The sequence below is a fragment of the Teleopsis dalmanni genome, chromosome 2 (assembly GCF_002237135.1).
Source record: "Teleopsis dalmanni isolate 2A chromosome 2, ASM223713v2, whole genome shotgun sequence".
NCBI lineage: Eukaryota > Metazoa > Arthropoda > Insecta > Diptera > Diopsidae > Teleopsis > Teleopsis dalmanni.
In genome coordinates this window covers 52,614,653-52,640,722 of record NC_051847.1, presented here as the reverse complement: position 1 = coordinate 52,640,722, position 26,070 = coordinate 52,614,653, and the positions used below count along the sequence as shown (strand labels likewise).

At 27.5% G+C, this 26,070-nt stretch overlaps 2 protein-coding genes across 4 annotated transcripts; one reads left to right on the top strand and one right to left on the bottom strand.

Annotated features, from left to right (window-relative positions):
* Positions 1-4,480: 4,480 nt before the first annotated feature.
* Positions 4,481-23,528, top strand: LOC119680378. 3 transcript variants are annotated; one of them, XM_038093163.1, is made up of 9 exons: positions 4,481-4,693; positions 10,345-10,519; positions 16,102-16,344; positions 19,605-19,747; positions 19,814-20,063; positions 20,123-20,237; positions 22,491-22,632; positions 22,928-23,001; positions 23,260-23,528. In XM_038093163.1, exons 1-9 carry the CDS (start codon positions 4,682-4,684, stop codon positions 23,456-23,458), a joined length of 1,353 nt encoding a protein of 450 aa, XP_037949091.1. In that variant the 5' UTR covers positions 4,481-4,681; the 3' UTR covers positions 23,459-23,528. The 3 variants fall into 3 exon arrangements, with proteins under 3 accessions (XP_037949091.1, XP_037949090.1, XP_037949092.1); XM_038093162.1 differs by lacking the exon at positions 4,481-4,693 and having other exon boundaries at positions 9,978-10,519; XM_038093164.1 differs by lacking the exons at positions 4,481-4,693; positions 16,102-16,344 and having other exon boundaries at positions 9,978-10,519.
* LOC119680379 (coiled-coil domain-containing protein 34-like) lies at positions 11,883-13,677 on the bottom strand. The gene is made up of 3 exons (XM_038093165.1): positions 13,500-13,677; positions 12,526-12,780; positions 11,883-12,467 (listed from the first exon to the last, which is right to left on the bottom strand). Exons 1-3 carry the CDS (start codon positions 13,586-13,588, stop codon positions 12,002-12,004), a joined length of 810 nt encoding a protein of 269 aa, XP_037949093.1. The 5' UTR covers positions 13,589-13,677; the 3' UTR covers positions 11,883-12,001.
* Positions 23,529-26,070: the final 2,542 nt, after the last annotated feature.

Genomic DNA, 26,070 nt, shown 5'->3' with positions numbered 1-26,070 from the left:
ACAACAACAAAAATTTATTTTTTATATTATTTTAATTAATTGAATTTTTGGCTGACCATATAGCTGTTTCGAGTATTGTCAAATACCCATCATCAGTGATCTTGGAAATAATTCTTGTATTTAATTAATCGTAAATAATTATTTTTGAGACTGCAAGTATAAGGAATCGAACTCGGGTCCTGCCAAATGTGAAGCTCAGAATCAGCGCACCTTAACCAACTGATTCAAAGTCGTACTTGAACATTTTTTATGAAATATATTAGTAGATATTTTTATATACTTGTAAAAATTGCTTAACTTTGTTGTTATTAAAATTGTAAATATGAAATTAACATTTTTTATATAGTGAATTTGTTCAACTTCACACTTATTGCATAAATATATGCATAAGATGAAGTTCAAAATCAATAGTATTAATAATAAGCATTTATATAAAACCCATTTATTGACGATTACAGTACATGAGACCGTAAGATACTTTCCTGATTTACTGCCAGATTTTCATAATATTTGAACAAATAGTTATTGCGGCAGTTTACTATATAAGAAATATCTTTGACGGTTATAATACATGAGACCTTAAGATCCTTTCCTTAAAATCATAAAAGGACGAATAAAATTTAACACTGAAGCAATTTTTTTTTATTAAATGATTTCTATTTCTTAGCAAGTAATAAATTTTTAAGTACTTCACTTCCAAGATACTTCACTTCCAAGAAATTAATCAAGTAGTCACCTCAAGACTCAAGTCTCAGTTAGTAGGCACGTGCCGTAAGAACTTAAGCGAACTTAACTAAATAAACAAAGTTCGCCGTTTTGTTAATTCGTTCCTATCACAAACACAGGTGGGGTTGGTTGTGCACATCGCTTTGATTTAAGTTCTTATGGTACGTACCGACTGAAAACTCAGCCATAAATAAGTATTATGGTCTTTTGATAGCAAACACCCTGTATGTAAAAGCTTCAGAAGTTATCTGCTGCTGAGTCAAACAACAGCAAAAAGTTTAAGAAATTATATTTCGTACCAGGGAACCAGTATACTCGTATATTTAATGCATGCATATAAGATATTGTGACTTTAACAAACAGGGTTATTATTGTGTATTTGTAGTATTTAATAATAGGCACTTTAAATTAATTAGGTTTATGATAGTCTATTATTCATATAAGTATACTAACAAATTAATTTATTTTGTAATCAACTTCTGCAAAATGAGAGTTATCAAATAGGTACTAAAAGCTTCATATTTTCACAGTATTATCGTACACATATAGGTATTACGACATTACTAATTTCAACATACATTAATGATGTGTTTATCATGTAAACAATGTTAAGGAAATTATTTATTCATGGCATTTATATGTCAGACTGTTTAATTGGGTATATAAATATGTAAATGCATGTAAAACAAACAACCTGTAATCGTACAAATAAACAAATGGTACCAGAAAGGATTTCCTTTGTTTTTAAAATTGTCATGACATTGTCATAAAAAAATCTATAAATCTCATTAATAACTTTTGTTATTTTTAGTAAATAGTAAATGGATTTTATCACAATGAATCTTTAAATATAAGGTCATAGCACTGATTTTTATGTCGTGACAAAATAAAATTCATTTAAATTGTATTACTTAAAAATTACTTATAAAATAAAACCATATAAAAACATAATCGTTACTACTTATTTAAATATAGTTTGATTATTTCTAATATCATTTTAAAAATAAAAAATAACTTTTATTTCTTTTTAAGGAAATTAAAGGAAAGTAGTTGTATAAATAAAATAAATTACAAATAAATTTAATATGTAAATATTTTTATCAATTTTTATATAAATTTTTTATTTAAGATTGTTATAGAAAAAAAAATTAATTCAAAGTATATGTTTTATATATCACTCTTGAAGCATGATTATAACATAAAGTTGGAATTAATTGATAATAATATGGGTATTATACATACCTAGATACTCTAACTTGACCCGGTAATACATTTTGCTCTCTTTCAATCTCCAGTTATAAAATTGCCCTAAGAGCGTGCATCAGTATTTTCAAATAAAACTTAAGTACAGATAGTTGAGCCTGAATTTAGAAGAGTATAAAAACAACTATATTGTAAACCATTCCTCTAATACTGCATTCAACCAAACTTCATGGCTTAGATATATTTTCAGACTATGATCTTCTACTCCAATTTTAAATCGCTTCACTAAATTTAATTTAAAAAAAATGTAAACAAGGTCAATAGATTTAGGATGTTTCATTATTCAACCGATACGGAAAATAATGAAAGAAGTGAAATGACATTTATTCTCAATTAAGAACCTTCTGCATATTTATGAATGTTTAGTATGTATTTGAAAAATAAATGCAAAAAATTTTTACACATGCAACCGGAAAAGTCACGTTGGACACTTTCCAACCTTCACAGAAATACGAATACGAGTATCTGAGGTTGGAAGCGACACGCAAGAATCCTGCACCAAATCGTAGTCGTAATAGGCAATAAAATTGACATTGAAAGTTCATACGACTTCAGTGTTTGTCTATGTTTTGCAGAGTTTCAAGGCGAGCTGTAAAATTGTTGGAATGCAGTACACCATATGAGGCAGCTGCTCTATGAGAATGACCTTAAATCTACATTTTTAAATTCTTTCATGAATGGAATTTTTACTGCAACCGTTAAAAATGCTATCGTAGTATAATCATGATTGTACTTAAGAAAATGTATTTTAATAAATCCAAACATGCTTAAGCTACTAAAATTGTTTCTGCTCTTAGAATTTATTAGAGAATATTTCTATTTAATGTAAATGTTTTGACTCAGGATTTGTGTTTCTAAAAAATCTTTGTTATTCTTATGCTATTTTGTTCTCTTCGATACACTCAGCTGTGTTAAAAAACCCCGAAATAATGAGAAAGTAAAAAAAACTTATATCTTAAATGTATAAATCCAGTGACGTTGGGTGTTGATCCAAAGTGTAAGTTCCAAAAACTATTTACCACTTTATTCCATTGCGTTGTTACTGATAGAAAATTATATTTAAGTAAGCTATTAAATTTCATTCATATATATTAAGTAAGCTAAATTTCATGTCTATACGACACCTAGTACTCAGAATATGTAGATTTGAAAATGACGAATTCATCTGAATAGACGGATATTCAAACATAGGTTGAAAATGTTCAACAGAATGTTTTTTGCGAGTGATTCAGTTCATGATTTTTGCAAGGTAGTTTTTACAGATTTACCTACTTAAGTGTGACATACATTGTTTGTATTTTTTTCTTCATCTCCCATAGATGTCTTTTATAATGTCTATTGATTATATATTACAAAATTTGTCTTGAATCTCTTCCGCATACAAGCACCTTTATATAAATACATTGACAGTGCTCTATTTGATTAAATGGATTACAATCATTGCCACCAACAAGTCATCAGTATATAAGTATACGAATGTTTCTATTTACAACTTAAGAGTGACAACATTTAAAATCAATTCGATCACATATAAATTCAATAGATGATTTTATTATGAATAAAACCGTCTTTATTACAAACTCCATCTGATTGACAATAACGAAATTATGATATTCTCTGAAATTCTTCAGACATATAAATAAAAATTTTATTTTTAAAGTTCTAGGAAAAGGTGAAAATAAACTATATTAAACTGTAAAAAGTTGAAAATGTTTAAAAAATCTAAAACTTTATTAATGTGTGTAACAATAATTAAATAGTACTTATTATAATAAAGTTATGTATTCAATATAGCAAACATGAAATAAATTGCTCTACTATATTAAACTAATATCAATTTTAAAATGTACCTCTTCATTCTATTAACATAAATCGGGATTAAGCCACTTTGCTCAAATATATACATTGAAATAAGCAACAGTCAATGTACCAGTTGATTTTACAAAAAACTGTAAAATAATTCAAAAATAATATAAAAGCATAATTCCACGTTTTCATACGCAAGGTTTGAACTTGCACAAAAATGTACATATAAATATATACGAAATTATAAGGATTTTGAATCCCGATGAATAGTAATTTAAATATATGTACGAGTACAATATGTCTTATTTAAAAACCACAAAAAGAAAATTGTCTTAAACCGAAAATAGTTTTTGCTGTCAAATGTCACTATAAGAGCTTGTTTGTCAAGTCAACTGATTTCAAACAATATTTATTCTGTGCGAGATCTTTATTTCTCACCTTAAAGAGACGTCATGTTTTCAAAAAGCTCTCAGATAGTTCTCAAAACAAAATAATATAGGTTAGGTGAATCGATTGACAATTTTCAAATTGTGCAGCAGTTTCATTTCATTTTTCGTCCGATGTGCTAATAAAAAACGAAAGAAAAATTTTTTTAATCAATTAATTATTAATTAATAAATTAAATAATATATTCGATTTGGAAAATTAATATAATATTTTCGTAAATTTTCGTAAAGCAATGAAGTGATAGTTACGTGATTTTTGTATTTTAAAATAAAACATATCCAATAAACTAGTAAAATAATAATTACAAAAATTTCGCAATAATTATTTATAATAGAAAATTATTACAAATTTAATGTGAGAAAAAGAAAGCTGTGAGAAAAATACACAATTTTTGAATTTGTATAATTACAACAACAATTATAAGCAAAATATCTAATTTATGTATCTCTATGTATGTATCTACTGCAAGAAGAAAGACACACATTGGTTTACATATACTATATTTATAATCATTTATAGCCCTTCACATTAATAAAACTTGGTATGCAAACCAAGTGTTATTTTTTTTTTTTGGTTGATTGTTTAAAACATATTATTTATGTTAAATACAAAATTATATTTATTTCTTTTTCAATAATGTTAAGGTCAAGGGCTGTCCTATGTGGTGAGATGCCTTATGGCATTATAAAGAACTAACTTTGGAGGTTATTGTCAATGTTGACATGTCTAGATGTGTATTTCTTATACTAGCCGTTGTATTAGATTTTTTTTTTTATAATAAATCTGCCACCAATTTTCTTTCTAATTTTAGATTTTTTAATTTGCAGTTTATTTTTGTATTATTCGTCTTGTGGTATTTTTTATTTGGCGGCGAATTTATTTCGTTGACATGTTTTCGGAACTACATTTATATAAAAATAAAAAATATAAAACTTTTTAATAAATAAATTTTAAATAATATTTTATTTATTGCATATTGAGGATGTGGCTTATTAGTTGTTGAATGCACTTCTTTTTTTTTTAATACAATAATTAATAATAATCTGTGAAGTTGTTTTAATTGTTGCAGTACACGTCTATTTATTCATTTGTGTACATATAAACATATATATGTAATGCACCTGCACTGTATTTATGTATTTAATTTACAAAAAATGCATACATCATATATAATTTTTCATATAGAAAATATAGAAAAATTTAAAAAAATTTTCTTTGTTTAATATGTATAAATTTATTTCACTGTAATTATTCCTTAAAGAAGCGGATTTTTGCGGTTTTTGAAAATATTGTGGTAGCCAGTTTTAAACTTATTAATAATCATTTAATTGCTGACTAGATATATATATATTTTTTAATTTCATTCTCATTCCTTTTTTCTTTAATTATAATATACTATATAGTAAAATAGGATTAGTTTTAACTAATTTTAGAAATTTAATATAAAACTCTTATCACTATTTTAGTTCATGGGCGTACATGGGTAGGGGCAGGGGGAAACAAAGTACTAAAGAGGGATGTCTTATCACACTTTAAAATATATAATAGTATCATATCAGTATATCAGCGCCCTCCTAATTTCGGGTCTGGGTATGCCCATGTTTTAGTTCTGAAGTTTTTTAAATATTATAATTAGAAATTAAAATAATTTATTTAAATAATTGATTTTATTCCATAAAATTTTTTGAATTTATTTTTCGACCTGTTTTTTATAAGGGTTTTTATATATTTTTTAATACGGTTATAGGTCCCTTACAATAATTCAATATTAGATAATTCAATATAGACGATAGAATAAAGAGGATGACATAGATATAGTTTTAGGAGAGTCGAAATATAGAATATAGTAAAAAATATTAAACGTTGAATTATTTAACAAAAAGGGATCTATAGCCGGATTAAAAATTATATAAAAAACATTAATTGATTTTATTAAATCTAAGTCAATTTATGCAAAATTATTTAAATAATATGTATGATAAATATTAGAAAATTTATCTTAAAATATTTTAAGATATATCAAAAGATATCTATCTTTAACAGATACAGAAATTACAATAGATATGTAATAGCTATAGCTGCTATAGACAAAATCAAGTTTTTTGACATTCAATAATTTTATAAGGAATAAAAATTAAATACATTTATTAGAGAAATTTATCATTGAAATTAGGAAATTAAAAATAATTATATGAAGGTTTTTTAGGCTCAATTATTAAAGTGAAATTAAACATATTGAACTTATACTAATATTCATAAAAACAATTGGTTAAAAGGTTACTTGTATTAATGTTTTAATATGATTTCCACAATATGAGACTATGCTAGTTAGAATGCTAAGCAAATCATAAGTCTAATTTAAAATCAGTGGAGACTGTAAAGTTGTTACCAACATAAAGTCTCCGAGAAACCAATAAAAGCGCTCCAATAAATTTGATTTATGTAAGTAGACCAACAACTTCACTTATTTCCATAGAATGCAATTCAGAAGGATGAGATGTTGTGATGGATTCGCAATTAATTGATTGACAAAATGGCCAATTCGCGGACCAATGAGTTTTTAGTTAACAATTCTTAGGAAACTTTGAAAAGCAATTAATATTAATATACTGACGATTTTTATAAACATTATTGATTCTATGTTTTTAGTACTATTTTATACTATATTTTTCAGTTGACACTTTATCTTTTAAATTCTATGCCATTGACATATAAAAGTGTATATAAGCTCACAATAATAAAACATGTTAAGAACACTTTAAAATTGGTATAGTATTATTCAATTGTGTATTACTTAATGGATTACATTTAATAAATAAAAATAATCCATCATATTAGGAAAAAGGTAAATATCAAAACACTTCGGAAACAGAAATCTGCTAAACATACTACCGCAAACTGCATAATAAAATAAAACTTTTTACTTAACAAAACCCAATGTTTTTATTTTTTCAATAATAAATCTGTCATTATTTTGATATTTTCTTTTTTAATTAATATCTTTAAAGTACTTGTTCACATACTGCATATTCGTATATTTGCATTTTTGATAAGATTATATTCGAGGCCAATAGTTTTTATGAATGAGTTTGTATTCTTGATTGACACTAATCCTTTGAGTGGAGCATAACCTAATGTTTCTTTCCAAATTCCAAACATATGTGGTTGGCACAAAATGAAGAATTGATGAAAACACAAGAAGAGTAAATACTACGGACAAAAGGCATAAGATTTTGATAAGTACTTTCTATTATTAGTGTTTGTGAAAATATTTGCTTTCACACTTAAATAACTGTGAATATATAATATTCTGTAAATTAAATACATGGTCATGAACTACGCTTAGGCGTAAATCGAGATACAAAAAAGTATTCAAAATTGAAAGGAATATTTTAAAAGTATATGTTTATGAAAAGTATTTATTTGTTATGAATGGAGCAGTTCACAAAAATTAATATCTATAAGGTATGTCTTTAGATCTACTTTGAAATAATGTTACATTAAATCATTAGCACAATTATATTTCTAATATATGTAAGACTTAGAAGCTGTAAAGAATTACACTTGACAAATAGTTACTTGAGAAACAAGAACTTAATAGCTCTACTCAATTTCCAAAGCGATATTTTAAAGAAACGCATACACTCGATTTTTTTATCTTATAAAACTTAGTAATGAATTAATATTCGGATTATAAACTTTAAAAAATACTTCACACAATTTTAACAATTTTTTATATTTTTCCTACCTATATCATTATTAAAAGGGCATTAATACACTGCTACCTATGAGAGCTTTTATGGTATTGCTGAATAAAATCTTCTAAGCTAACTTGGGCATATAAGACCTATTGATATTCTTAAAATAGCTATTGGTTTAAGGCGCCAAATCTCATTTCCTCTACTGTGTGTACTGAAAAGTTCCTAGATAATGACAAGGTTCGCGTAAATAAGACAGAATTTTAAAATTTGCTGGTGTCAATGTTCTTTAATTCGATCCTGGAAAGAAGATAGTTAACAGAAGCGTGTTCAGTAAAGAAGTCTGTGAGTTATTTAAATTCAAATCTATTTATTTAAAAAATATTTAAAATTGTTTTTATTATACAAATGGACTCAGCTAAGACATTGTGTACCCAAGATTGTATCACCTCTTAAAGTATTCAAGAGCATAATTTAATGTCAAGAATTCTCAATACGTTATTTTCTTCAAAACAAATCTTAAACTTGTTTTTTTTTTTAATTACGATTTCCTTTTAGTTATTACTTGTATAATAATGCCGTTATTTCTTATAAGGCAAAAGAAATTTGTATTGCGAAGAAAATTGACACCACTTAAAACGTACATAAAATCAAAAATAATTACTGCTCTAAGTAGTTTCGAAGTTATTTTCACTCTTGATTACAAGTTTAAATACGGAAATTCGCCATTTCCTTTTCCGGTTAGTTTTTATGCTTGCAGACACGCACATGCTTAATACTAAATAACGATTGAACTAAGTGGAGTTATTACCGGCAGTTATAACCAACACGTGGTGAACTGCAATCAAGGAGCAAGGAGCTGTTAAAGGAAATATATGGGATTTATATATAGTTGATTTTTTTTCCATTATTATTATATTTATGTTTATATCAATTATATCAGTTCAGTTTTAAATACACTGATAAAAATACATGTATAATAAAGCGATTGTTCTTATATATGGGACATTCTTTAACAAACCGAACTGATTTTGGCATAATTTTTGATTTGGCTAAAATTTTTTTTATGAGTTTTTTTCATAAAATAAGAAGATCCGTATCTCGAGACAAAATTTTGTAATTTTTTTCCGAGGAGATATGGATTCATGGGGTTTTGAGAATTGGCATTGTAGACACATTTTCAATTGGCCACATCTCAGACTATATAAATGATATAAACTTGAAATTTGTTGCATTTTAAAGATAATTGTTTGAACTTTAATGAAATAGTATAAACAATTAAAATTGTTTATATTTAAGCACTAATATTAACCGTTAAAATAAATTTTAAAAAATAATTTTAATAATTTTTTTGAAATTTATTCTATTCTATTTTAATTTATGATTCTTCTTGGCTCAATGAGTTTAATATAAATCATTAATTAATATGTACGTAAACTTGCATAAGTCTGCTATTTATGCTTAACTTGACTTTAAAAAAAATCTGTATATTATTTTCTATCGTAAGCCATGGAAAATCTTTGATTTAATATCTTTTTTTTATATGAATAAATCACTTAAGTTACCGATTTCCCACTGTGTTTTTATCAATATGCTATAATAAGCTGTACAATATGTTGATTTTTTCTTAGATGTTCAGTGTTCCTCAAAAATTCTACTTATGGACTCTTTATCAACGAATACTACTTTGCTATTTTCTCTGTCCTTTACCGGATAACTCTCTATTCCTTACGATACAATTACTTCACTGATTAAATTGTAGATTTGCAGTTTCATTTTCTTCCTTATCTGTCGTTTTAAATAAAATTTATGGTTTAATTGTCGGTATGTGCTCATTGCATTTATGGTATGACTCGATTGTGGAATTTATCCTGATTTATGTGAAGTATTATATTCAAGAATTTCAAAAACTTAAAAATTGCTTTTAAATTTAATCAAGAATAATGTAATATTCTCTCCAGGATTTTAAGTGTTTATTTCTTGTGTTTTGATTTATTGAATAATTTTAAAAATTTTCATTTAAAAAATGAAAAATTTATGGACAACAAAAAGCCACTTGTTTGAAATAAAATTTTTTTGTGTTTTATTACTGAATTTATTTTTAAACTCAGCAAAATTAAATATTAAAATACAAATATCGGATTTTCAAAAATAACTCTACGATAACTATAACACAAACTCATAATTAACAAAAAATTTCGCTAATCCGTGTCGGAAATTAACTTGGTATACGACACCAACTAAAATTGGCGGAATCATTTACGTTCATCAACACACATACAACAGCTACAATAACAACAACAACAACAACAACAAACCAACATATTTGAACTAATTTCACCATTTAACATAAACGTGAAAAGTTCACGAACTTCATATCATCATGAATTTAATGTTTCGTAAGAATTTTCGCGAGGGAGGTGGTGGTAAATCCGGTGGCGGCGGTGGTAAGCTGCAATCAAAAGCTAATCGTACAAAGCGTTCTAGAGATTTGGGCCTCTCCACTCAAACCGATGACATACACTATCGAACTCATTTATTCTTTTCACCGAACCGTTCAGGTTACGATATGGGCGAAGGTAGGCTATTCTATTCTATAAATTGCTTCCGATATCTCATCTGTTAACTTCATAAGTAAATTGTATTAACAACTTCAGCTAACGAAGCGCTATTTATATGCGAAAAATTTTGCTTATAAACTCTTAATAAAAAAATACTGTTTATAAATATTAACTTTGTTAATTTCGTCAATATTGTTAGGTGGCATTATTATTAGAAATGCTGTCTCTAGAAGAAGTCGTCTAAACTTACTTGGGGGTAAGTTGCTAGAACTCGTTTGATTTGATAAAACCTAGAGGAAGATAGGAAATAAGTATATTTTATGGTTTAAAAAATTACAGCTTTTATTTTTAATAGTTAAACAGAACTTACAGATTTTGTAGATGAGAGCTGGTAGAAATGGATAACGAAAGTTAACTACTTTATAATTTTATACCATTATTCGGTTTCATTTAGAACATTTTTGGACTTTTGAATTTATAAACATAAAACATAAGTTTATGGGTTCTAATACGAAAAAAAATGTGAGTTAAGCGGATGATTGATGATATCAAATAAATATTTTTTTTTAATTTTTGAGTTACGTCGAAACTATTTTAAAGTAAAGTCGCTTATTTTTTTAAGAATTTTAACTTTTATTTCGAGTTATCCCTATCACCCTTAAAGACAAAAACAAAAATCACCCTACTAATTAAAATTAAATATAAAATTAAATATATATTATATAGGAAATATAAGTTAATAAAACAAATCACGTTTTCCCGAATTCTTTCGTTTCTCGGACTAAGGAATCATTTACTATATATTTATAACTTTAAAATACAATACATATACGTATAAGCTACATTTGATTTTATGGTAAATGCACCTATTAACTATTGTATGTATTATATTATAAATATGTGATTCATATACTATGTATGAGTATTCAGTGTTAGATTCGAACATATAAATGTTTATGAAAGCATGTAAGAAAATTCGGTACTTTACGGACTCGTTAGCTGATTTTATCGCCACAGCTATAGGGTTGAAAATCTCTGCACTTCTTGATTACGCTATCGTAAGCAACACAGAAGTTTTAAATATAACACCATCTTTTTTACTTATGGATGCAATGGAAGTTATTCATCTATATTTGTAGTCTGATAAAATGCAACAATAAGATTATCAAGTGTTAGTATTCGATAATTACTTGTTATCCATATTACATGTTATTCTGATGCCAATGAATACACTGCAATTTCAAAAAGCCCACTGAAGTTGGCACACATGTTATGTATCTTATATATATACAATATATAATTCAAGGAAAAATTAAGGCAGATTTTTTATGATTAAAAGATGCATTTGAAGTAATAATAACATTTTACCAATGTATTTCTCGACAAAAAAATAATTTAAAAATATATAATTTTTTTTGTATATACGGGTATGTATTGCATTTTGTTTCTCATAGTCATCATTTCAAAACAACATTGGTTATAGTAACGTAAAAGTTTAACTTAGTCTTGCCATTGAATTGGATTCACGTATAACTCCGAAACAGTTCCTTGCAAAGTTTGCAATCCTCTGTTAAGTGGAACTGGCTTAGGTTTCTTGGGAGCTTTTTTCAACCATTCTTCCCAAGCTCGTGTTGCATTTTCCTGACGTAGGGATTCCGCTTCACGTTTACGTCTATCAATATCAAGTTGCTCCTTACGTTTCTTTTCATATTGAATACGTTTGTTCTCTTCCCACTGTAAGAGTTTGACTTTTGTTTTCTCAGGATCGACAGCAGCTTTAGTTTTAATTGTAGAGGAGGTATTAGAAGGGGTTTTCTTATTTAATTTCTCCTCAGACTTCTTGCGTGACTTTTCCTGTAGCCACATTTGAAAACGTAACTCAGATTCACGTTTACGAAGTTCCTCATTTTCTTTCTTATTATCCTCTTCTCTCTTCCGTCGGGCTTCCTCCTCAGACTTTATCTTCCTTAAATAGAAAGAATAAATAGTACAGTTGAATAAACAAAATTATTTTAATATTTTACTTTTTCGCTGATAGCCATGTTTTAAATGCCAGATCTGGATCAGCGCGCAAAGGTAATATCTCATAATAACGTTGATAAGTGTAACCGGGTTCGTGAGCTGATATACCATCAATAGACTGCAAGTCCAGGGGCGGCACAATATCACTCCGTTCCTCCAACAGATCTTGAGATTGCGAAGACCTCATGTAATGATCACTAAATTCCATGCTACTATCATCCACATTTTTCTCAATATAAGCAGCAGAATTGATGTACCTACAAAGCAATAAAAGCAGATCTGTTTATTGCAATTTACTCATCTAACATTGAATCCACCTCAGAAATGTAGCCTAAAGTACTTATTACATTCGCAATATTGCTAGAATATTGAATCCACCTCAGAAATGTAGCCTAAAGTACTTATTACATTCGCAATATCGTTAATATTGCTAGAAACTTACTGTTAGTTAAATTACTGTCACGTATCCTAAAAGTTTACTTCATGGGTGTTCATGTCGTATACTTAAGAACATGGGTGTTCAAGTCGTATACTAAAGAGCACCCATTTAAGGCCGTATTATGCACACAATCATGTTCACATTATATGTGATATAATTGTTGTTTTCAAAGTAAATTGAACATTTTAAAATGAAACCATGAGAAAAATTTTATTAAAGCGAGCCTTTCAATACCACGATATGCTTCCCAAAACAGTTACTCTAAACAATAAATTTCGGATTTTGCATATAAAAGTACAAAATTGACTCTCGGCATAACATGGATAAATGGGCATGAGCAAAAAAAAACACAACTTCTGTGACCATACGTCGTATGACCATCTGCACAACGAGGTCAAGAAGTTCAGAAATGTCTTTCGAACTCCTGTTAGTTAAAAAAAATAAACTTCATCAACACAGCTTATTCGATCTAATTTGATCATATTTTTCAATAATTGAAATAAGCTAACTTATGTAGCAAGTTACATTAATACGCACCTGATACTACGTCTGGAGTCACTAGACGCATTTGAAGCACACTCAGGGGACAAGCTGAGACTATACGCAGACCCAGAAGACGTTGTCATAATTCTAAGCACTAAAATATTGTGTTAAAATAATTAATTTTAAACAATTTTGAAAGTAATTCAAATATATTTCAGAATGGTATACTATCCAGTAGATATTTTTAATCAAATTAAAAAAAAATTGATGTAACTTTCAAATTTATTTTTTTTTTAAAAAATATGGTTGCTATATTAAATATTTCATAATTTTACAATGGAATATTTTATGGTTTATTGGAACACAAGTATAATATATATATAAAATATTGTTCTCTATAGTTAAATCAATCAAAAACAACACAAACTAAATTGCACATGATGTTTTAGATTAAAATATTAAGATACCGTGGTATAAGACTTTCATTAGAACACTAGCGCAAAATCGTAATAAATAAAGGGCCAGTGCTCCACAAAAACTTACAAGACATCGTTTATAATCATAAAAATTATTAATAAATAAGCTTAACAATTATATTTAATAATAATTATAGATATTATTTCTGTTCCTATGAATATGTTATAAATTAACAAACCGATGAATGTTACAAAGCTTATTTATACGAACTATAAACCTTAGAAGAAGCCAAATGAGGGCACCAGTAATTGGATTTACACATTAAAGTTTAAAATATCAATTATTAAGTTTGCATAATATCTATTTCAGATTCTTAAATATCTCTTTCTTACTACATTCTTACTTCTTACTACTTTGCTATTTAAAATTTGGATTGAACAAATGACTCCACAAAAAAACTGCAAAGCATTTTCTTTTCATAAAAAATTTATTAAGAGGTTTTTGAAATGTAGTAAAGTACAACAACAAAAATTCTTTTTTATATTATTTTAATTAATTGAATTTTTGTTTTGAGTATTGCCAAATACCCATGATCAGTGACCTTGGAAATAATTCTTGTATTTAATTATACGTAAATAATCTTTTGAGACTGTAAGTACCAGGAATCGAACTCGTGCCCTGCCAAATTTGAAGCTTAGAGTCAGTGCTCCTTAAACAACTGGCCCAAAGCCAAACTTAACTTTTATGTTCGCACATTTCTCTGGAGTTTTCTTAATTTGTCGTGAAAGTTTTATTAACCTAACTTATTAAAAAGTTTTCACACAAGAGTTTTGTTTGTAATTTAGGTTGTCAAAAATTTTAATTTTGTATTGAAAACAACAAGAATTGACAACTAAAATTACAAACATGACAGCTAAAATTACAGGCAAAACTCTTGTGTGAATTCAATATTAAACAAACTGTTTAAAGATGGAACAGTTTTCAATTAAAAACCTTAAAAATTAGTGTCCAAAAATTTTTTACTGGTTGTGAATTCAGTATTAACAAACTGTTTAAAGATCGAACAGTTTTCAATTAAAAACCTTAAAAATTAGTGTCCAAAAATTTTTTACTGGTTGAGACTCCACATGACTTTTTTTTTTAAATATTTAAATTTAAAATGTTTCTTCAATATGCAAATTGCAAAATGCGATGACGTATTCATTGTTGTAATATTTATTGTCACTATATACTGTTTAATGTAAAAGTTCTTCTCAGTCTTACAACAAGCTTTACTTTTTCTTTAGAAAACTTAAATATTACTTTTGTTTTTCAATTAAAAAAAATACTAAAACATCACTATCAATAAATTTAGTAATTTCCACTAAATATATTTTTAGTTAAGAAAATTGGTTTACTTTAAGTGCAACCAAAAAATTTTTTCTTTATATATAACTTGTGTTCTCTTTATTATTTCGTAGTTAACAATTAACTAAGTTTTAAAATATTTTATAGAAGTATATATTTAAAAAACAAATCTGATAAGGATTGTTATACATTTTTAGTATAGATTTTTAAGCAAATTAGTTTTTCGCATATATATTTATTTATTTTGTAAAAGCGCTTAAGCCAATTTAACATTTTAACAAGTATTAGAGTAATGTTGTGTAAGCGAGATAAATACATTAATACACTTTAACCCTTTTACTCTCAATCATGTACTTTTCGATCATTTCTCGTTGTTTTCATGCATTATCAATCTAACTGAACAATAATCGATTACTAATAACTTTCGTGATTGCAAGCATATCTGATTTTTGGTTTTCAGTTGGCTTGACTTACTGAACATCATTACGTTTTTCAAAGCTTGCTTGGAAGTCAAAGTAAGTTGCAACCCCTCAGCGCATTATGTTGACTTTTTCTAGTAACTGCTTTTTGATACTCTAACGCTTCTATATCGGAACCACACACATTTTTATGAATTTTAAATGCAATTGACACCTTTGCTACAATTGACTGCATCAGCAATAACAATTTGTTTCTCTTCATAAAAGAAAATTGAACTAAAATAAATTAATAATAATAATAATAAAAATAATAATAATAATGATAATGAAAGAATAAAATGTGTCTAGTTTTCTGCAAAAAGCACTGTTTTTTTAATAAAACTCATTAAAAATTACACCAAAGCGAATATAAAATTTTAATAAAAACAAAATTCAAAAAAAGAAAGAATCCTTTACAATAGAACTCATTGCAGAACGATGTAGTGCTTTCTCTGGTGCTTGCACACAATTATCGACTACCGCAACATCCCTTCCACTGCCACCTTTACCTCATGAAGTGGATGCACCACAGCCCTTAGTTGATCGTAAACCGTCCGTATCTGTCTTAAGATGGAACAATGTTAGCGTTAGAACGCGGAATGAACATTTTGCCACACCCATTTTAAACAGTACTTCATCAACTATAATGGCACCAACAACAAATGCTGTCAGGCAAGGTTTGGGCTGTATTCTTATAGGAGCATATGTTGTTCAACCGATGCAAAATTACACATATCTAAAAAATCTAAATCATTTCTACCACTTTTTTTTATTGTTTTAATTTTGTATTAATATTTTTATTATTTAATTTTTTGCATTTTGTTTCCCCAAATCCATCCTTATATAACAAAAACCTAAACTTGTCTCTTTCACAAATGTAGTCTTAACATATCTTTTAAAAAATCTTTTAAAACACTATTTTGTATATTTTATTGTACTTAAATAATATTTTTGCAAATTATTTTTAAGGAATGTGAATATGCAACACAATTTGTTATTGGAAGCTAGACATATTGAATTTGTTTACTAGAGCACGTTTTAATTCATTAATTTTTTTTTTTTTTGGCAATAACTAACGATACTCATTTAATATTTCGAGAAAAACCATCGATAATTCAATAAAAGGAAAGTTTAACTTGTGCCGCCATGTTATCAAATATTATGCTTATATTTCACAATTAGCTTACCTCAGATAGTAATAACTACTCAAATGATTTGAATTTAACACTATTTTCTATTAAATCTGATATTACTATTAATCTAGTTTTACATCAAAAGAACCACATCGACTATAGTCTTAATATTAGGTCTGTTTCACGAGTTACTCGTAGTAAAATTCAAGTAAAACACAAGTAGAGTACAAACTGAGAGCGTAACAGAAATAAAGTGCTAAATTACGCTCTTTACACAGATTTTCATGGAACAGCTCTGTGTAAAGTCTGGTGAGAACACCAGTGCCGCGCAAATAAACCATAAGAAAATTTGAATTCAAACCACAACAGCTGATTCACCCATCACTCAAATTTTACTTGTAATAAAATGTACGAGTAAACCCTGAGTAGCATTTTTAAATTTCGACAGGGATGTTACGCTCTCTCAGATGCTCTCATTTACTCGAAACTTTGCTGGTGGAACCACGGTTGCCACTTGAAAATTTTTTCCTGTACCAAAATTGGTTTAAAAAGGTACCATTTCTGTAAAAAAATTTTTTGAATATGAGTACCAAACGAAAAAAAAGTACCAATTTTGGTACTAAAGTACCATAAGTGGCAACCGTGGGTGGAACGCACTTGTGTATACACATTGTTACTCAAAGTTACTACGCGTAGTTCGTGGGACAGACCTATTATTTAACAAAGCAAATATTAACTTTACGTGATAGGAACTAAAGTTCGCCCTTTATTTAATATTTTAATTTGTCATTAATTTAAGCGAAAATAGAAGACATATTAATTTATTATATCTTATTATTATCTTATTAAATATTAAGATATACATTAGTATTCTGCAACAATATGTTTCTGTTCTTAGAAGTTATGATTAATACGTGGCTTGAAATACATACCAAATTTCAACTCACGGCGACACTACTATAAGTTCTCCAATAGATAAGAAGTTTCTTTATTTAATTCATTATAGGAGCTCAACACTGGTTCAGTAAACCTGTACACGTATTGCTTAATATCTATTAAGTACAATTCAGCAAAAGTAATAAATTTACAAATCGTTAAGATTGTACTATTCATATCCAATAAAGGATGATTTCAGAAAAAAAAAAATTTAATTCAAAGTAAACCGATACGTGTGAAGAATTATTAATCCTTAATATATTTAAATATTTATAAAGAAACGACTGATTGTCTGTTTAAGGCCGGGCTGTCCAGCCAATATAAGATCGCGGGTTAATACAAATCACTGAATAGGTTGGAGGGTCACAGAAAAAATTACATACGTTCTTAATTTTTCCGGAGAAAAATAAAAATACGACGATAATATTAAATTTAGTTTTACTAATTCTTCATTAATTTATCTTTTACAATTCTATTAATATTAACTCTATTCATTTTAGTTATTATCAAACAAAAAATATTTTATTTTAGGCTTATGGCACTGTTTTTTCGAACCGTTGCATAAAGAAATATATACTAAAGTCTTTGGCAATTAAGTTAATTAACATGAAGTGTATTACATTATTTAAAACATTGTTATCCTTTTAATTGGGATACCATAAATATGAAGAAATTGTGATTTAATCAAAATACAACAAAAAAGAATTTGCTTAATACTGATAGATTAGCAACCTGTCGCTGGTCGTACAAATATTAGCCGCGGGCTGCAAAAGGGCTGGAAGCTATGCGTTGGACAACCTCGGCTTAAGGTATAATAACTGTGCAAATAAAGCACTAACTTATAAATTTTTGTTCACACTTTTGTTTTGTTTAACATCTACCATAATAAGCTGTGGCTGAAGTTTAAAACTCTATTGAGAAACATATAATATATTCCAACGCATAGCATACAGTATCACGAATATAAAATTGCAAATATCATTTGACATCTCTTTAACTTGTTAAAATATAAAATGATCTCTTATACTTACCCTCCCTCTCTCTCTCTCTCTCTCTCTCTCTCTGTTGCTCTCACACTTTCTTTCTTTTCAATATCTTACTCAGTTTTCTAATGCTAACACCGATTTCTCAAGAAAAATTGACTTCATATAAAAAAATTGTTTACAAGATCCAAATTTGCTCGAGTATTTCGTACGAAATCAATCGTACAAGTCAATTCGGACAAAATGGATAGATGATTATTTTTGATTTTCGTATTTTGTATTTCTAAAATTTAATTCAATGCAAATAAAAATTTAAATGAATGTTTCAATAAAAACAAAAAGTTTTTGTATCATCAAAGATTCAAACTACTAAGCACAATAAATATACTTTTACTAAGCCATAAATAGTCAGAGATAACTTTCTAATAACTCTAAAGAACTGTTTTCTTTTTGCTTAGATGAACCATAAAGTGTTAAATTTTAAGTTATAAGTTTTGAAGTTCTTACTTTCTAAATCCATCACACTCTGCAAATATGTATCAGACAATAATTTAAAAATAAGAAAAGAATTTTAGACTAAAATTACCACATATTGAATTATCTGTGGTGAGTTCTAAACATACTTTTGTCAATAACATTTATTATATGTATGCAATTAGAATTTTTAAACTTTTATTCTCGTTTAGTGCACATTATTGCATTGTTTGTTTTTAAGGTTATGTTACGTTTTTTTTTGTAATATAATTGTCATTCGCCGCATTTTTAAAAAAAACTAACAAAACGAAGCATATATACTAAACGTTTCGTGTCTCACAAAACATTAACTTGCAACTTATTACTTTTAACTCTTCAAGAATGGTTATATCCAAATATACGTATTTGCAGTGAGTTTCGGAGGTAATGCCAGTAATAATACTACTGCGACCGGTACAACACGTACAGAACCAATTTCATTGGCGACATTAGATCGTGATTGTTTTATTATACCAGTTAATAGTGTAGATCGATTTCTGCCCGAAGGTATACCGGTAAGTTTAAAAAACCCCACAATGTTAAAAAAGTACAATTAATTCAAAGATATTCTTTGATTCCAGTTGCCGCCCCCGCCAGCTGATGGTAACACAAAACCTGCCAGTCCATTAAGTGTATTAGAAGTTTCTGATCCGAAACTGTGTATACTAGTACATTTAATGAGTCCATTAGAACCAATTGATCCAGTTTTGGAATCGCCTCTATCTCATCCGTTATTGAAACAGAGATCTGTCGCAATTGAACTTCTGAATGAGGTACAACAAGCAAATAATGCTGTTGGTGGTATGTTATTAGCAAATATGGAAAAAAGTGGTATATATTTAAATCTTTTAGTATGTAATCATATACTGTAGCTATGTTAAATATTTCAGCTGATTTTCCCTTCATTGCATATTATGTTATTAACTCCACACTAACGGATCCGTCAAACTTTTATACAGGTATAAGAGTTTCATCGCTTTCAAAATTCGAACCAAAAACGTTAAAGTAAGTATAATATTCTTTTTGTTTCTTCTTTGTTGATCAAACTCGAGTTAGTGTTTAAAGCACCCTTACTAAATAGTGTCTGTGACCATTTAGATCATCCACTTCAATAAGAGCTCCATTGAATTCTGATAATAAATTATTTAGATATAACAACAAGCATAAGTATAATCGAAAATATCATAAGAATATTTGCGTTCTTAAAAAAAGTGGTGTTGGAGTTGTTAAATCTTTTCGTTTAGATTTATCAATATTATTGATTTACCAAATATGTAGTGCCAATTTATTTTGTAGTATTAAGTGATTAACCGTTGTGTTGTGTATCAGAATTGCCATTGTTCGCTACTTGGTGCTAACCCAAATCCTTAATCTGTATTAGCTTGATAGCCTATTTTATATTTTAATACTATCTTCGTTTCAGCGAAATTAAGTTGTTTTTTCAAAATTCAGTTTTGAGGTTAGAACGAAATTAAGGAAAATGTGGTACATTAACTTTTTGACCTGGGCGTAAACGACTTTCTTCAATTGAACTATTTGCAACAGATGGTGGTGGTAATACGACACTTGGACTAGTTGCTAAACGTAAACGACATCTACGATTAAAATTAAAGAGAACATCATCTGGAGAATCACTGTTTCCTCTTCACTGCTTTTATCGTTTGCTTTATAATTTAGTTTTTGATTTCTTTTGCATCATCATTATAATTATTCTTGCATCATTTCCATATGGAAAATCGGTGTCTAATTCGACTCGACTTTTTTTTAGTTTCTTGGCAATAAACATGCTCAAATTTCGCTGCTTGAGATATGTACTGACGTCCCATTTGCATAAGTCGATAAATTAATGGACGAAAACCGCACAAATCTTTGTGTAAAGTTGTTAAATCCAATCATGTACGATCATCCAAAATCCACCGGTTGTACACACCATATAACTAGTTTAATTCCATCTGGAGTTATTCGACAACGCATTAAACCACTTGTGCGAAACACTTTTTGATATATAAGTCCATGCTCTGTAAGAGCATTAATATCCCATGTAAAAATACTACCGTCAAACCCAGATGTGACTAATAAATTGTCTTTAGTGGAATATTCTGTATTTTTAACCCAGTTTGTATGGCCGTGTAAGCTGCGAACTTTCCTTTTAAGTTGTCGTATATCCGAGAGAGCCACTATCTAAACATCTAAACATGTTACAAATATACGATTAATCAAAAATTTAACGCAGTTTACTCGGTCAGTGTGTGCCTCCATCATTTTATGTGTGTGATTTGTAGTTACCGCATCAAATAATAGAACATATTTTTTTTTTCGCAAGCAGCGACTACAATATTTCCTTCAGGAGAAAACTCTAAATTAAATACTCCTCCAAATTTAGATTTATTGAATTCACCGAATTCATTTTTCTATTCCTGATAGGATTCTACTGAGGAATACATGCGTGACATTATACTATTTGTGTCATTGAATCTTAGAGGAAGTGCCGAGTCCCTTCTTTTTAAACAGTTTAGATAACTCATTTTTTTTAAGAAAATAACACAACTTATAGAAGCTTATTCAAAGTTTTGTGGTTCAATTGTTTTTCCTACAATTCGCGATTAAATTTATATAATGTACTTAACACAAACGAAATTTTTCTAAACTACAAAAATATTAGAATACGATTGACTGAACTCTCAAAACTAAGATATCGGCATATCGATATTCATCAAAGTCAGCTGGTAGTCTCATTCTTTAAGGGCCATATTATGCAGTATCTCGGACACGGCAAAATTCGCTTACTGCCGATTTTTCTCCAAAACGTATTAGAATTGTAGTAATTTTCTCTTAAAAGGCGCAAATTTTTAAATTTATTATTACACAACACTGTTTTGACTTAGTGCCGGGGCACAAGTACCGCCCCGGCACAACAACAATTGTACTCATGCCGTGCACGAGATACTCTGCATAACATGGCCCTTACGGTTATCGAATTTTTACTATTTTCATTTCTTAACTTTCAATCTATTTTAAAAAAGCATTTGAAATAAACTTTTTATTTATAAAATTTATAAACAATTAAAGCAAATGTCACACAAAGTTCTTACATTTATAAATATATTTTCTTTACAATTTTATTAGTAAGGTACACCTTACATATCTTTAATTTATTGACAATAATATTTCCATTTAATATCCCCCAATTTTTAATTTTATAAAAATATATATATTTGGTAATTGTAAAAAAAAATGCATATTTCATATAAATTTCAGATACACTGCCGCTCATACATTGGACTTATATAGTGAAGTTGCTGCCATTTGTCGTCCTCCATTGGTGTTGGTGTCAAATGAAAGCGGTAGTTTTAAGAAAACACAAACTCCAGCCACTGGCTACATCATCAGTGTGTTCAAGGTATCATTTGTTTTAATTTATAGACATTTTTTCAATTCTTTGTAAACACCTCAATGTACCCTTTCCCCACATCCATACAAACATATGTACAACCATATCTTTAGCATATATAATTGCTTAAATTCAATATACTCATACTCGTACTCGTATGTCAGGAAGTTTATGTGAACGACTGTATTCAGATAAAAATATAAAAACATTGCTTTGTGTGCAGTCTAAAGCTCATAAAAAATGCAAATTCAATCCATTTTTTATTTTTATCTTTCAATGTGTCTGTTTATTTATTTGTATGCAGGTTTTTGAGGGCGATGATGGTGAACGTTTCGAAAAGAATTGGCTGTACTGGACTGGCGCACGTACGCTTTACAGGTGAGCCTCAAGTTAAGCAATAAAATGTTATTAAAAACAGTAAAGTACTACAACGAATGGCAATAAGATGAACAAAACTAGTCATTTTCTTCTGGAGAACTAAATTTTTTATAGTTAAAATGGTATTAAAAAAAATGTACAAAATATGTATATGCATTTTGTTTAGCATTAAAATTGCAAATTTAATAATATTTTTTGCTTATTTTCAGAAAATTTATTTTCTTAAGTATACTTTGTACATTTTTATTTTTATTACAGATATTTGCCGCGAACTGCAGGACTACGTCGAATAGCGCTGCATAAGAGCACAGCACAAAAGGGCGATAAAATGTATCTTTTGGTATGTGAATGCGCTGAATTACTAAAGGACATCACATCAGCTGCTGTTTTGATTCCAGCATTGCGAGCTCGCCTATGTGGCTATACAGGACTTTATAGACCAATCCAAGCATTTTAGTACTGAACATAAATGATGTAAAAGAAAACAAATTATTTGCAAGGATGATGTGAACTGAAATGTGTTTATTTCCGCATAAGAAAATACTTTAAATATTCTAAAGTAAAAAATATAGAACAAATTTCATGTACAAAAAATTTAAAAATTAACTTAAAATTAAGTTTTTATGTCAAAATGCAAATATTCAAATAATTGTCAATTTAATCCTTTGGACTGTGTGATATCGAATACATACGCCGAATATGCAGAATAACACATGATATGTTTAAAATTTTTTAAATTAATTCTTTTAATTATACAATTATTCCAATAAATATTGTGAGACAGTGCTGATCGGTTAACTTGTAAACTAATTAATGCTTTAAATAGATATTAAGAAAACTGAATATATTCATACCAAACCATTTTAAACGACACAGTGGCGTCTTTATAATACAGACAATAACTGCCAACAATATTTCTGTATTATTTAAAAATAAAAATACTATTACTTTTTAATTTTAACGAAAATTACTTAAACTTAAATAAAATGTGTTGTTGAGTTAGCATAAGTAAGCCGCTACTGTAGTTGGTGAATTAAAGTGGTACTGGCAGAAAATTCACATTTGTAGGACCACATAACTAGAGATATTATAGTTATGAATAAAATTTTAACTGAATAATTCTAAATAATATAACGGCTATCGACTATACTGAAGAATATTAGAAAAACTATGCTCCTTATAGGAACAATAAAGACATAAACGTTGTAACATATACATATATATTAATAAAATGATTAATAAAAACTTCGAAAAAAAATTTTGCGACAATATTTGAGTACGTAGAAATGCTATATTTTTTAAATTTCTCATAGACTTATTCAAAATTGCTATAAGCTTCCACAAAATACATATCAATTAATTAATGCTTAGTCTCGATAGTAAGTAACTCCACCAAAAAATTATAAATTCTCACACATTATAAATTATAAATTCTCCAAGTTCTCTTACTAAGATAATATAATCCATATATTTTAAATAATATAAAAATTATTAAAATAATATGTCATAATTTAAAATATTAAATTCAAAACGCTTTTAAACAGCAAAGTTTTTACGCATAATTCAAAAATATTCATTTACAAAAGACTTGCGATATTAAAACAATAATTAAATATAGAATAAATTAATTAATAATGAAAATTTAAAACCAAAATCATATAATTAAATATATTTAAACAATATATTTTTTTTTAATAAATTCAAATTTTTATTATTTAGGCAGATCATAAATAGTATATAAATTAAAAGAGCTGATAATTATGTGACACTTGAGGTACATTCAATCGCTAAAATAAGACTCTGATCTGGTATCGCAATGGACCTTAATGGTCTACGGACGGCCTTTTTGGTCTGCCAGGATTACCTAATACCTAGGGTACATTCAATTTTAAAAGCAGAAAGACAGAAGGCTTATGTTAGAAATACAAACTACTTATAAATACACTCATTTTGTTTTTTAAAACAAAATCAAATAAATTAAAATCTTTTTTCACTAAAAATATAAAAAATAGTGAAAATTAAATTAATTAATTGTTAGTCTCTTAACATTATTTATATACATATATATAAATAATTAAAGAATATAATAGAGAGAAAGTTTAAAATCCAAAAATATAGTTTTTAATCAATAGAATTTTTTAATATAACTAATTTTTTTATTTAAAAATAGATTTCTTATCATATTGTATACAAATTTCAATTATACATATAATTAAATATATAAAAATAAAATTAAATGATGCTCTAGTAATATAACATCTTTCTGCAATGTATCTCTTATATAAAAGCTGTAACTTGCGCATAAAATTAGCTTAGCCTCTCGATAATAAAATTATTAATATAAGAATAATTAACTAAAATTTATGATTATAATAATATTAATAACAACAATTGCTGTGATAACACACAACAACAACTTATGTGAAAAAGTCGCTATTAATAGTTTTTAAGCTACTTTTAAACTCAACTGTAAATATTTTACAAAACAATGCAGTAACATCAATAACTTTAAATAAATTTAATTAAATACATAAACGTTAAGTAGTTTTATTAAATAATATAATATAATTTAATAATTTTATAAAAAAAAATTTTCTTCATGAATTCGAAATTTAAACTTAAATTTATACAGATGTGTTTTGAACAGTAGTGAGCTACAACAACAAAAATTCATTTTATATTATTTCAATTAATTTAATTTTTGTCTAACCATACAGCTGTTTCGAATATTGCCAAATACTCATTATCAGTGGTCTTAGAAATTATTCTTGTATTTAATTATTCGTAAATAATTTTTTGAGACTGCAAGTACCAGAAATCGAACCCATACCCTGCCAAATTTAAAGGTCAGAGTCAGCGTTCCTTAACCAATTAAATTTATACATATATAAAACTACAACAGGTAATTGCTACTCATACGTCACAGGTAACCACTTTACATAAAAATCACAATTTATCTACACTTTTTATAAACTGCCACTCCTTATCCTTTCATTAATATAGAATTTAAAAAAATTTTGTTATTCTATAAGTAGAATTTATATACTATTAGTTTTTAAAACATTCTTT